This window comes from Bos taurus, chromosome 12, assembly GCF_002263795.3.
Source record: "Bos taurus isolate L1 Dominette 01449 registration number 42190680 breed Hereford chromosome 12, ARS-UCD2.0, whole genome shotgun sequence".
Lineage (NCBI taxonomy): Eukaryota > Metazoa > Chordata > Mammalia > Artiodactyla > Bovidae > Bos > Bos taurus.
In genome coordinates this window covers 70,642,618-70,656,953 of record NC_037339.1, presented here as the reverse complement: position 1 = coordinate 70,656,953, position 14,336 = coordinate 70,642,618, and the positions used below count along the sequence as shown (strand labels likewise).

The 14,336-nt window shown below is 37.9% G+C and overlaps 1 protein-coding gene across 1 annotated transcript in view; it reads right to left on the bottom strand.

Annotated features, from left to right (window-relative positions):
• LOC101906567 (ATP-binding cassette sub-family C member 4-like) overlaps positions 1 to 14,336 on the bottom strand; it is a 378,587-nt gene that overhangs the window by 62,749 nt on the left and 301,502 nt on the right. The window contains 1 exon segment of the mRNA XM_025000155.2: positions 6,564 to 6,653. Within this exon segment, the coding sequence (XP_024855923.2) occupies positions 6,564 to 6,653 (90 nt within the window).

Here is a 14,336-nt window from a genome sequence, read left to right as displayed (position 1 = left end):
GGACCTTGAACTTAGACGGCCTAGGCATAAGTCCGGCCTGGTCTGCCAACTGGGCAATTTCCTGAGCTTAATCTATCTTAGCTTCCTAAACTCTAAATAAGACTATAATATTGTAACAAAGTATCTTCCTCCTAACATTGTTAGAGTATAATGTGAGTCAGTACCTGTAGAATCTACAACAGAGGTTGATATGAAGGGATCAACAGATATTGCCCATTGTTAATAGTGCTGTCAGCTATCCTCTCCTCATGTTCTACTTTATTCTTCTCCCTGCATGTTTCAGTACTGAGACTTTATTACACACATTGGTGGTTTTCTTTTTACCTTCTCTATAGGAAAATAAACTCCAAAAGGTAGAGACTTTGTCTCTTCTGGTAACTGTGATAGCCTCAGAATCTGCAACACTGCTGCTGCTGCTGCTGCTAAGTGACTTCAGTCGTTTCTGACTCTGTAAGACCCCAGAGATGGCAGCCCACCAGGCTCCCCCGTCCCTGGGATTCTCCAGGCAAGAACACTGGAGTGGGTTGCCATTTCCTTCTCCAATGCATGAAAGTGAAAAGTGAAAGTGAAGTCACTGAGGCTTGTCCAACTCTTAGCGACCCCATGGACCCCACCAGGCTCCTCCGTCCATGGGATTTTCCAGGCAAGAGTGCTGGAGTGGGGTGCCATTGCAACACTGCCTATCCAAAAAACTCTCAATACACATTTATTGGAAGTATGAATGAAGTGACAAGTGCATCTTATCTTGTGACATAACCTGTTTCTATAAGATAGGAAATAAATCCATACATAATTTTATATAATTCTATTTTCTCATTAAATATCATTATAAAAGAAATATATTCCTTATAACAACAGTTAACTGGCCCCAAGATATCATAATATCTAACTTTAAACTATGGAAAACTTTTTTTTTTTAAGTTGGTAATTTAAGAAAAACAGAGAAAATAACACTATTTGAAATTACATATCTTGTATAGAATAGTTCAGATCATTTTTGAGCTTGGGAAAATAATAAACTACAGCAAAACTGAAAATAATAAGCTGAACTTATAGGACACCTCAGTTCTATCATCATAAACACTTTCAAATAACCTAGTAAATAAACCATCTTTCTCAACCAGGTGCCAATGTCCCTCACAGAAGGTTAACACAGATGTAAGATGGTTTCCACATTTTGTGAACCCTTACTTTTCAAAATGAAAGGCTGGTGTGGGCTGGAAAGAGACAGTGAAATGCAATCAGCAAATGGGGAAGAGCTATTACCAAAGCAGAGCCAGCAGTAAATGAAGTAAAGGGGAGCTTGTTAAGCTAAATACAAGGCCCTGGGAAATGGGCCTATGACCTGTTGCCATAGCAAGGACTGAACCGTGTGTACAGGTTGCTGATGCACAGATTTCTGTATCTTGGCTTCCTGTGTGATGAGACATACTTGTATTTTAACAGAGATACTATCAACGGTTCACATATCTGGATGTTTTCTGCACAGTTTTGACATGAAATACTATATTCTCAATTGTAAACTCCTGGATCAAAACTGTTTTGTTTTTTCAGAGGAAGCAACACACTGCTGATTCATTTCCAGAGTTTTATCTACTGTGCTCTTTTAATCTTTGAGTGATAAAGTGCTTCATTTTTAAGCACTACTCTATATATTTGTAGACCTGCTGTTGTTGTTTTTTTAGGTTCTCTAACTTATAATTAACATTCTTCAGTGTATAGTAAGTTGGCTATTTTTCAGAAATTGAAAAACATATTTTTAACATATTTTGAAAAATAACCAAGATGAGAGGGACAGCATCCATAGGGCTATCTTCCTTACGGACGTTCATCTCTAACAGGAGAGAATGAGGAGGCAGAAATAGAGGACTTTAAAAAAATTTAAAAAGCATCTTTTCCTTTTAGTTAAAGTTCTTAAAGAGTAAAATGGGTGCCCTCTTACTCTCAGGTCAACTGTATTAGTTTTGATTGACATTTTCACTTTGGCTTTATTTATAAAGCAATGACTGGGGTTTTTAATCCACCTAAAAACTGACCTCATTGCTTAGACTGAGAAATCATCCCATCATTGTGTTCCTCTAGGAATGATTTCTTTATGAGATTTACATGTTTTCCAGTGAAGATCGGTAAACAATATATACAAAGGACATAAAGAAATAATTCCCAGAGGAACACAATGATGGGGTGATTTCTCACTTTAAGATATATCACTAAAATAATAGGGTTAATTTCAGAAGCAATAACAGAAACCACACACTTTACTTTGTGCATAAACTCATATTTATTTCTGTTTATGGAAAGTTCCAAATGTAGTCTAAATAAATGTAGATCTTAGTATCATGTACCACTCATCATTTTAGAATTGAGAGACTACTAAATTTTAATTTTAGCTCCTTCAGGTGAATTAACAAGTTAGGGCCAAGTTCTAAGAGAGTTTTTAACAGGATTTGTCTCCAACTAGCATTTCTTTTCTGTCCATGGAATAGAAACAATTCCATTCACCATTGCAATGAAAAGAATAAAATACTTAGGAATATATCTACCTAAAGAAACTAAAGACCTATATATAGAAAACTATAAAACACTGGTGAAAGAAATCAAAGAGGACACTAATAGATGGAGAAATATACCATGTTCATGGATTGGAAGAATCAATATAGTGAAAATGAGTATACTACCCAAAGCAACTTATAGATTCAATGCAATCCCTATCAAGCTACCAACAGTATTCTTCACAGAGCTAGAACAAATAATTTCACAATTTGTATGGAAATACAAAAAACCTCGAATAGCCAAAGCGATCTTGAGAAAGAAAAATGGAACTGGAGGAATCAACCTACCTGACTTCAGGCTCTACTACAAAGCCACAGTTATCAAGACAGTATGGTACTGGCACAAAGACAGAAATATAGATCAATGGAACAAAATAGAAAGCCCAGAGATAAATCCACGCACATATGGACACCTTATCTTTGACAAAGGAGGCAAGAATATACAATGGATTAAAGACAATCTCTTTAACAAGTGGTGCTGGGAAATCTGGTCAACCACTTGTAAAAGAATGAAACTAGAACACTTTCTAACACCATATACAAAAATAAACTCAAAATGGATTAAAGATCTCAATGTAAGACCAGAAACTATAAAACTCCTAGAGGAGAACATAGGCAAAACACTCTCTGACATACATCACAGCAGGATCCTCTATGACCCACTTCCCAGAATATAGGAAATAAAAGCAAAAATAAACAAATGGGACCTAATTAAACTTAAAAGCTTCTGCACATCAAAGGAAACTATTAGCAAGGTGAAAAGACAGCCTTTACAATGGGAGAAAATAATAGCAAATGAAGCAACTGACAAACAACTAATCTCAAAAATATACAAGCAACTCCTACAGCTCAACTCCAGAAAAATAAATGACCCAATCAAAAAATGGGCCAAAGATCTAAATAGACATTTCTCCAAAGAAGACATACAGATGGCTAACAAACACATGAAAAGATGCTCAACATCACTCATTATCAGAGAAATGCAAATCAAAACCACTATGAGGTACCATTTCACACCAGTCAGAATGGCTGCAATCCAAAAGTCTACAAGTAATAAGTGCTGGAGAGGGTGTGGAGAAAAGGGAACTCTCTTACACTGTTGGTGGGAATGCAAACTAGTACAGCCACTATGGAGAACAGTGTGGAGATTCCTTAAAAAACTGGAAATAGAACTGCCTTATGATCCAGCAATCCCACTGCTGGGCATACACACTGAGGAAACCAGAAGGGAAAGAGACACGTGTACCCCAATGTTCATCGCAGCACTGTTTATAATAGCCAGGACATGGAAGCAACCTAGATGTCCATCAGCAGATGAATGGATAAGAAAGCTGTGGTACATATACACAATGGAGTATTACTCAGCCATTAAAAAGAATACATTTAAATCAGTTCTAATGAGGTGGATGAAACTGGAGCCTATTATACAGAGTGAAGTAAGCCAGAAGGAAAAACACCAATACAGTATACTAACGCATATATATGGAATTTAGAAAGATGGTAACGATAACCCTGTATATGAGACAGCAAAAGAGACACTGACGTATAGAACAGTCTTATGGACTTTGTGGGAGAGGGAGAGGGTGGGAAGTTTTGGGAGAATGGCATTGAAACATGTAAAATATCATGTATGAAACGAGATGCCAGTCCAGGTTCAATGCACGATACTGGATGCTTGGGGCTAGTGCACTGGGACGACCCAGAGGGATGGTATGGGGAGGGAGGAGGGAGGAGGGTTCAGGATGTGGAACACATGTATACCTGTGGTGGATTCATTTTGATATTTGGCAAAACTAATACAATTATGTAAAGTTTAAAAATAAAATAAAATTAATTAAAAAAAATTTTTAAAGTAATTTTTCTGATAATCTCTGAAGAGAGATCTCAAGCTCAGAAATAAACAGGGATATACCAGTGTCCCAATTTCACCAGTAAATGCATCCTATGACCACGAGAACAGTCTATCATCCTACCTTTATTTACACTTAGAGGTTTATTGTTCTCCCCACCTCTTTTCTTCTAGAATTTCACTGTAGAAAGACTTAAAAACTTAAATGAATCAGAGGCCCACTGTTTTCCAATTAGGATAAGGTGAAGTAACAGCCTGATTTAGGAAAATAAAATTACCACAATCGCTGGAAAGCAGGGTGGGTGTGTAAAGACCCAGTGCTGACAACCTTCAGAAACCAGAATTACTGGCAGGAAATTCTCAGACCTCCAAATCTGTTGACTCATAGTCAAAGGCCCTCTATGAACTACACATCTGAGTGCTATCCCTGGAAGAGTGACACCAAAAGATAAAAACACTGATGCAAAACAACAATGTGAGCAATTGCTTTCTGGTATTTTTGACAAAAAAAAAAAGATATAATTCTCTAAAATAAGAGAAAGCAAATATTCAGTGCCTATTTGTGCAACACATACTTTTTCAAGGTAAAAGACCTGGCTAGGTATTTTCTATAAGAGCCTAGAAGTCTGCCTATTATTTAGAAGTATAGGTAGAGTTTCTGCCATCAGTACCTTAGAATAAATTTGCAAAATTAGGGAAAATCCACAAAAATAATTAACATTTAAAAAAAAAAAAAGAGCACCTTAACAGTCAAAACCCTTTTCATGCAAGACCGAGGAGATCCAAAGTAGTGGGCCAAAGAGAAATATGACATAAATAATAGAAAATCCTCTAGAAATGAACTTAGTACAAAGCCTCAGCAAAAGCTCCAGAGTTCTGTGACCAGCATATGCTCTGCAGCATTGAATGATGCAGCTGCTAACAAATAATTATCACTTTTCAAATGTATAATATACCTTTGATAAACTCTTTCTTATGAAATTTCATACCATGTTACTCGCATGATCTCATTTATCTTTCTGTTAACAATGAAAAACAACTGATATTGCCATATAGTAGATATTTCCTAAGATCAAAGGAATAAAAATAAATGTTGCAAATTAAGGTAATTAATTCACTAGGTCACTAGGAGAATTTGAACACATAATTTTACCACCTGGTTTAGTGTTCTACTAAGGGCAAAAAAGAGGAAAGTGAAAAAGTTGGCTTAAAGCTCAACATTCAGAAAACTAAGATCATGGCATCTGGCCCCAACACTTCATGGGAAATAGATGGGAAAACAGTGGAAACAGTGTCAGACTTTGTTTTTTGGGGCTCCAAAATCACTGCAGATGGTGACTGCAGCCATGAAATTAAAAGACGCTTACTCCTTGGAAGGAAAGTTATGACCAACCTAGATAGCATATTCAAAAGCAGAGATATTACTTTGCCAACAAAAATCCATCTAGTCAAGGCTATGGTTTTTCCAATGGTCATGTATGGATGTGAGAGTTGGACTGTGAAGAAAGCTGAGTGCCGAAGAATTGATGCTTTTGAACTGTGGTGTTGGGGAAGACTCCTGAGAGTCCCTTGGACTGCAAGGAGATCCAACCAGTCCATCCTAAAGGAGATCAGTCCTGAGTGTTCATTGGAAGGACTGATGTTGAAGCTGAAACTCCAATACTTTGGCCACCTCATGCGAAGAGTTGACTCATTTGAAAAGACCCTGATGCTGGGAGGGATTGGGGGCAGGAGGAGAAGGGGACGACAGAGGATGAGATGGCTGGATGGCATCACTGATTCAATGGACATGAGTTTGAGTGAACTCCAGGAGTTGGTGATGGACAGGGAGGCCTGGCCTCCTGTGATTCATGGGGTTGCAAAGAGTCAGACACGACTGAGCAACTGAACTGAACTGAACAGAAGGGCAAGAAATGTAATGTATCTAATTGCTTTGGGTTCTAGGGAAAAAGGTAAAATGGAAATGATGAATTATACTGTTGGTTTTCGTATTTACTTGTTGCATCATAAACATATTTTAAGTACATCCATGTCATCAATGTTCTTCTAGGAGGTAAATGAAGTCAATTAAACTGTTAAGCTCACTTAATTACCTACAATGCTTTTAAATGTACACACATGAGATATTGATGCTAACAAGTTTATCATATTTAATAAATTACCTCTTCTAAGACATTCCATAGTTCCTCATCTGTATGCTTATTAAAGGGATCCAGATTTTTCCTCATTGTTCCAGTGAACACAATAGGGTCCTAAATACAACAAAATATAGAATGTTATTACTGCAATCTCTTTTCATTTCATTCCAATTTTTAGAGAACATATTTAAAATGCAAAAAAAAAAAAGCAAAATTTACTACAATCATTAATAGTAAGGTTGCAAATCAGTTCAATTCAGTTCAATCACTCAGTCATGTCCAACTCTTTGTGACCTCATGGACTGCTGCAAAACACCAGGCTTCCCTGTCCTTCACCAACTACCAGAGCTTACTCAAACTCATGTCCATCGAGTCAGTGATGCAATCCAACCATCTCATCCTCTGTCATCCCCTTCTCTTCCTGCCTTCAATCTTTCCCAGCATCAGGGTCTTTTCAAATAAGTCAACTCTTCACATCAGGTGGCCAAAGTATTGGAGTTCCAGCTTCTTTCCAATGAATATCCAGGACTGATTTCCTTTAGGATGGACTGGTTTGATGTCCTTGCAGTCCAAGGGACTCTCAAGAGTCATCTACAACACCACAGTTTAAAAGCATCAATTCTTCTATGTTCAGATTTCTTTATACTCCAACTTTCACATCTATACATAATCACTGGAAAAACCATAGCTTTGACTAGACAGACCTTTGTTGGCAAAGTCATGTCTCTGCTTTTTAATATGCTGTCTAGGTTGGTCATAGCTTTTCTTTCAAGGAGAAAGTGTCTTTTAGTTTCATGGCTGTAATCACCATCTGCAGTGATTCTGGAGCCCCAAAAATAAAGTCTCTCACTGTTTCCATTGTTTCCCCATCTATTTGTCATGAAGTGATAGGATCAGATGTCATGATCTTAGTTTTCTGAATGTTGAATTTTAAGCCAACTTTTTCACTCTCCTTTTTCACTTTCATCAAGGGCTGCTTTAGCTCTTCTTTGCTTTCTGCCCTAAGGGTGGTGTCATCTGCATATCTGAGGTTATTGATATTTCTCCTGGCAATCTTCATTCCAGCTTGTGCTTCATCCAGCCCAGCATTTTTCATGATATACTCTGCATATAAGTTAAATAAGCAGGGTGACAATATATAACCTTGACATACTCCTTTCCTGATTTGGAACCAATCTGTTGTTCCATGTCCAGTTCTAACTGTTGCTTCCTGACCTGCATACAGATTTCTCTGGAGGCTAGTAAGGTGGTCTGGTATTCCCATTTCTTTAAGAATTTTCCAGAGTTTGTTGTGATCCACACAATGAAAGGTTTTGGCATAGTCAATAAAGCAGATGTTTTTCTGGAACTCTTTTGCTTTTTCAATGATCCAACAGATGCTGGCATTTGATCTCTGGTTCCTCTGCCTTTTCTAAATCCAGCTTGAACATCTATAATTTCACAGTTTACTTACTGTCAAAGCCTGACTTGGAGAATTTTGAGCATTACTTTGCTAGCATGTGAGATGAGTGCAATTGTGCAGTAGTATGAACATTCTTTGTCATTGCCTTTCTTTGAATTTGAATGAAAACTGACCTTTTCCAGTCCTGTGGCCACTGCTGAGTTTTCCAAATTTGTTGGCATATTGAGTGCAGCACTCTAACAGCATCATCTTTTAGGATTTGAAATAGCTCAACTGGAATTCCATCCATCACCTCCACTAACTTCGTTCATAATGATGCTTCCTAAGGTCCACTTAACTTCACACCATGATGTCTGGCTCTAGGTGGGATATCACACCATTGTGATTATTTGTGTCATGAAGATCTTTTTTGTATAGTTCTTCTGTGTATTCTTGCCACCTCTTCTTAATATCTTCTGCTTCTGTTAGGTCCCTACCATTTCTGTCCTTTATTGTGCCCATCTTTGCATGAAATGTTCCCTCAGTATCTCTAATTTTCTTGAAGAGATCTCTAGTCTTTCCCATTCTATTGTTTTCCTCTATTTCTTTGCACTGATCAGTGAGGAAGGCTTTCTTATCTCTCCTTGCTGAGACTGAGCAACTAAAACTAAAAATTAAATTTAAGCATTTCCCATTGCAATATGGGCACCCACTTACATCTATACTGCCAGTTTAAAAGGCTATTTGGGGAGATTATGCATGCTCATTTAGCTGTAGTATATGGAAGAACAGAGTTTAGTAAATAAGAGTATTTCCCTTTGTTCTACATGCCAAATATATATCTCAAAATCAGTAAAATTTTCATCAAAGCTTATTGAATAAAAAGAATTATCTATTAAAACATGAATTGTGGAACTGACTGTAAAAGTGCTCACAGGAGACACATATGCAAGGGCAGATAAGGATCAAAGTAATAAAAACAGATATTATTATTACAGTATCAGGTACCACAGTACCTCTAGGCAATGAAGTAAATAAACTTATAAATAATCATTATAAAGATGTGTACAGGCAGAACACTTCAGTGTAGAGATTTACAGTAGAACATAAAAAATGCTTATATATACACTAAATTTGTTGGCCTAAGTATATTCTTTCTGAAGGTACACAATTAAGTCTCATTTAATAAGAATTAAACAGTTAAAGGAGCCTGGTGTGCTACAGTCCATGACGTTGCAAAGTGTTGCACATAACAACTGAACAACAACAATAAGAGTTAGCTGGCACAGCAGAATCAGGGAAACAAATGCTCTTCATCAATATAGCGTTTTAAATGGAGTACTAGCTTCAAACCTGTTTTTCATCATGGTATAAAGTTGATAGTTTTTAAATGTAACTCTTCATACCATATTTAGTAGTAATTTTTCCCTTCTTACTACTGTAAGTTCATATTAGACATGTGACACAAAAATGGCCACTCTGAATCAGAGCATTTAGTGTAGCAAATTAATAATCCCTCAACACAACTGCAAGCCTGAAAACCTCAGTCTTACTGGACCTTTTTATATGCTCCTGGAAGATAAGACTCTCATTATCTTACAAAGAAGCCCTGCCCACTAATCTGATGCTTAAAACAGCCTGGGACCCAGACAAAAATCATACAAGTGGTTACAAATGGGGCAGATACGGAACAACAGTTTTAATGATTTCAGTCCCAAACCAGGAAACTGCCCTCCACTAATGTTTATGAAGCCTAACTATAGCTGCTGCTCCCTTGAGTCCTAAAAGCTCTGTCCTCATTTCTAATCTGAGAACCTTTAAGGTGCAGCTCATCTCCCTGTTTCAAGAATAAGGACCCAGAGTTGTTTTAAAATCTTAGTTTGCTTCTTCTTCTTCTTTTTTTTTTTTTGTAATCCTGTAGCCTCTAAACAAATTTAATCCCTGGCTCAGGAAGATCCCTTGGAGGAGGAAATGGCACTCCAGTATTCTTGCCTGGAGAATCCCATGGGCAGAGGAGCCTGGCAGACTACAGTCCATGGGGTCACAAAGAGTCAGACACAACTGAAGAGACTTAGCAGCAGCTAGAATAAACATCTGCAGTAGAACTTAACTGCAGTTCTAAATGAACTGATCATCATCCATATTCAGAAGAAAGAGTATTGTTTGCCAGCAAAAGAAATGAATATAAGTCCTGTAAAGTTCTCTTTTGGTAGCTCCAGGGAGCAGTTCAAAGGGATTTAACAAAGACTTCTGACTGCATTGGTCTAGAGTCTAGTAATAGAACATCCACATGTTCTGAGTTTTGTTCTCAATGAGGAAAAAAGGGGAAAGAAAGCCAGGTAATTTGGGATGTCTTAGAGAGAGACAGCTCTGATTTACCTCTTTTAACCTACTGGAGAAAACTCAGGAAATAGAAATATCAAAAGAGCAGAGTGGGCTATTTAAAAAAAATACCTAACCTTTGCCTTGATATTTCAAAAATCTATAACATATAAAAATGAATGTTTAATAATAAACAGATCTGTGCTGATCTGTGCCAACCCTTGGTCTGTAATCATAAACACTCAATTTGCAAGGAATCTCTCTTCAACTCTTCAACCTCATTAGAACTAATTCAAATATATTCTTTTTAATGGCTGAGTAATAATCCATTGTGTATATGTACCCCAGCTTTCTTATCCATTCATCTGCTGATGGACATCTAGGTTGCTTCCATGTATGGCAAAACCAATACAATATTATAAAGTAAAAAAATAAAAATAAAAACAAATTAAAAAAATTTTTTCTTTGTGCCAACAGCATAAGGGTCTCTAGGTGCAGTGTCATCCAAAGAAGTTTTGAAATCCATTTTTTAGGTTCTTTTAGATAAGCAGCTACTACTTGAATGTAATCACTCCACGGTGTTCTTTCTGGGGAACATAACTACTTCACATCATGAGCATAAAGGATGCATACACTTCAGCCCCCTTTTGTTTAAGGAAAGTATCTAGGAAGTGCTTTCAGTTTTTACTTATTCCTGAAATTTTGAACACAAATTGAGGAGTACTTTCTTAAGAATATAGTATTTGTTTCTGAAACCTTCCGGCTACCCCCCATGACTCCAGGATTGATGCTCTATTGACACCATTTCCCTGCCTCTAGCTCCTATGCAGGCCCTTGGTGCTATCACATCTCCCCCCATTCTGACTTGCTCATGGTAAGGTCAACAGTGATAGGGATGAGCCTAGAGGGGAGAGAGACAGAGAGAGAGAGAGAGAGAGAGAGAGAGAGAGAGAGATGATCCCAGAAGCTCACTGCTGCTCCCAGGATCACAGGGAGCAGGGAGCCAGGGAAGATGGTGTGGGCCTGGCTCACCTGAGCGGGACAACTCAAAGAAACAGCCTTGGGCTCCCCCTCTGCAGAATCTCCTCTCAGCTTCCTAGGTTCCCTAAATCAGGGTGTTGAGGTACAAGCATCACTGCTTCCTACTCCTTTGGGGAAGGGGGATATAAGCTTTTTGCACTCAGACAAGTAACTTTAAGTAATCAAGTCAACAGACTTTCTCCATCTCTGTAGTCAGCAAGATGTTGTGAAGAGAAAGGACTCTTGGCTGGGGAGGGCTAAGATTTTTAGTATCTTCTGACATTTATTAGTCCATGACACATAAGTAAATAAACTTGTTTCTAAACTGATACTGTTCAAGTGAAGGACATAGCACTAGAAATATCGTCCTGTTTTGATCTATACTTATTTACTTTTGTTACATTCTAGAGAATCGCCAAGATATTTCCTCAAAATTATACTTCTTTAAGAAGCAGAACAAAGGAAAACAGAATCAGAGACCAAGAAGAAATGGTCAATTCAACTTTCCATGATCACAGCAGCCAGATACTGGTTTTATATGAAGCATTCCATACACAGACCTATTAAGTCCTCACAATAGTTCAAGGAGTTGGTACTTGTTAGCTGCCTTGTAAGGGAGAGAAAATTGAGGTGCACAGAGATGGAATACCATATCCCATATTCTTCTTCACTATTCTTTACTGCTTGCCTGCTTGTTGCTGTTGTTGTTCAGTCACTAAGTTGTGTCTGACTCTTTGCGATCCCATAGACTGCAGCACGCCAGGCTTTCACTATCTTCACTATCTCCCAGAGTTTGCTCAAACTCATGTCCACTGGGTCAATGATGCCATCCAACCATCTCATCCTCTGTCACCCCTTTTCCTCCTTCCTGCAATCTTTCCCAGCATCAAAGTCTTTTCTAAAGAGTCAGTTCTTCATATCAAATGGCCAAAGTATTGGTGCTTCAATTTTGGCATCGGTCCTTCCAATGAATATTCAGAGTTGATTTCCTTTAAGATTGATTGGCTTGATCTTGTTGTTGAAGAGACTCTCAAGCATCTTCTCCAGCACCACAGTTTGAAAGCATCAAATCTTCAGTACTCATCCTTCTTTACGGTTCAACTCTCATATCTGTGCATGACTACTAGGAAAACCATAACTTTGTCTATACAGACCTTTGTCAGCAAAGTGATGTCTCTGCTTTTTAATATGCTGTCTCGGTTTGTCATAGTTTTTCTTCCAAGGAGCAAGTGTCTTTTAATTTCATGGCTGCAGCCACCATCTGCAATGATTTTGATGAAAAGGACTTTTTTTTTTTTTTTTTGGTGTTAGTTCTAGAAAGTCTTGTAGGTCTTCATAGAACCATTCAGCTTCACCTTCTTCAGCATTAGTGATTAGGGCATAGACTTGGATTACTGTGATGTAGAATGGTTTGCCTTGGAAACAAACCAAGAACATTCTGTCATTTTTGAGATTGCAACCAAGTACTGCATTTCAGACTCTTCTGTTGATTATGAAGGCTACTCCATGTCTTCTAAGAGATTCTTGCCCACAGCAGTAGATATAATGTTCATCTGAATTAAATTCACCTATTCCCATCCATTTTAGTTCACTGATTTCTAAAATGTTGATGTTCACTCTTGCCATCTCCTGTTTGACCACTTCCAATTTACCTTGATTCATGAACCTAACATTCCAGGTTCCTATGCAATACTGTTCTTTACAGCATCAGACTTTACTTTTACCACCAGACACATCCACAACTGGGTGTTGCTTCCACTTTGGTTCAGCCTCTTTATTCCTTCTGGAGCTATTCTTCCACTCTTCTGCAGTAGCATATTGGAAATCTACTGACCTGAGGGGTTCATCTTTCAGTGTCATATCTTTTTGCCTTTTCATACTGTTCATTGGGTTCTCAATGCAAGAATGCTGAAATGATTTGCTTGCCTCATTAAAATCTTTTATTAATCATTCATTTATTAAAGTCTCCCCAAAGCATCCACACACTCTGTAATTCTTAAAGCCCCACAGTTTCACAAAAAGCCCTGCAGGGAGATAATCACATTTATTTATTTATTTTTAATTTAAATTTATTTTAATTGGAGGCTAATTACAATATTGTATTGGTTTTGACCTACATCAACATGAATCCGCCATGGGTATACACATGTTCCCCATCCTGAACCCCCCTCCCAATCCCTCCCCATATCATACCTCTGGGTCATCCCAGTGTACCAGCCCCAAGCATCCTGTATCCTGCATTGAACCTGGAATGGTGATTCATTTCTTATATGATATTATACATGTTTCAATGCCATTCTCCCAAATGACCCCACCCTCTCCCTCTCTCACAGAGTCCAAAAGACTGTTCTATACATCTGTGTCTCTTTTGCTGTCTTGCATACAGGGTTATTGTTACCATCTTTCTAAATTCCATATATATGCGTTAGTATACTGTATTGGTGTTTTTCTTTCTGGCTTGCTTCACTCTGTATAATAGGCTCCAGTTTCATCCACCTCATTAGAACTAATTCAAATGTATTCTTTTTAATGGCTGAGTAATACTCCATTGTGTATATGTACCCCCGCTTTCTTTTCCATTCATCTACTGATGGACATCTAGGTTGTTTCCAAGTCCTGGCTATTATAAACAGTGCTGTGATGAACATTGGGGTACACGTGTCTCTTTCAATTCTGGTTTCCTCAGTGTGTATGCCCAGCAGTGGGATTGCTGGGTCATAAGGCAGTTCTTCTATTTCCAGTTTTTAAAGGAATCTCCACACTGTTCTCCATAGTGGCTGTACTAGTTTGCATTCATTCCCACCAACATTGTAGGAGGGTTCCCTTTTCTCCACATACTCTCCAGCATTTATTGCTTGTAGACTTCTGGATAGCAGCCATTCTGACTGGCGTGAAATAGTGTCCCACTGTGGTTTTGATTTGCATTTCTCTGATAATGAGTGATGTTGAGCACCTTTTCATGTGTTTGTTAGCCATCTGTATGTCTTCTTTGGAGAAATGTCTATTTAGTTCTTTGGCCCATTTTTAGATTGAGTCATTTATTTTTCTGGAATTGAGCTGTAGGAGTTGCTTGT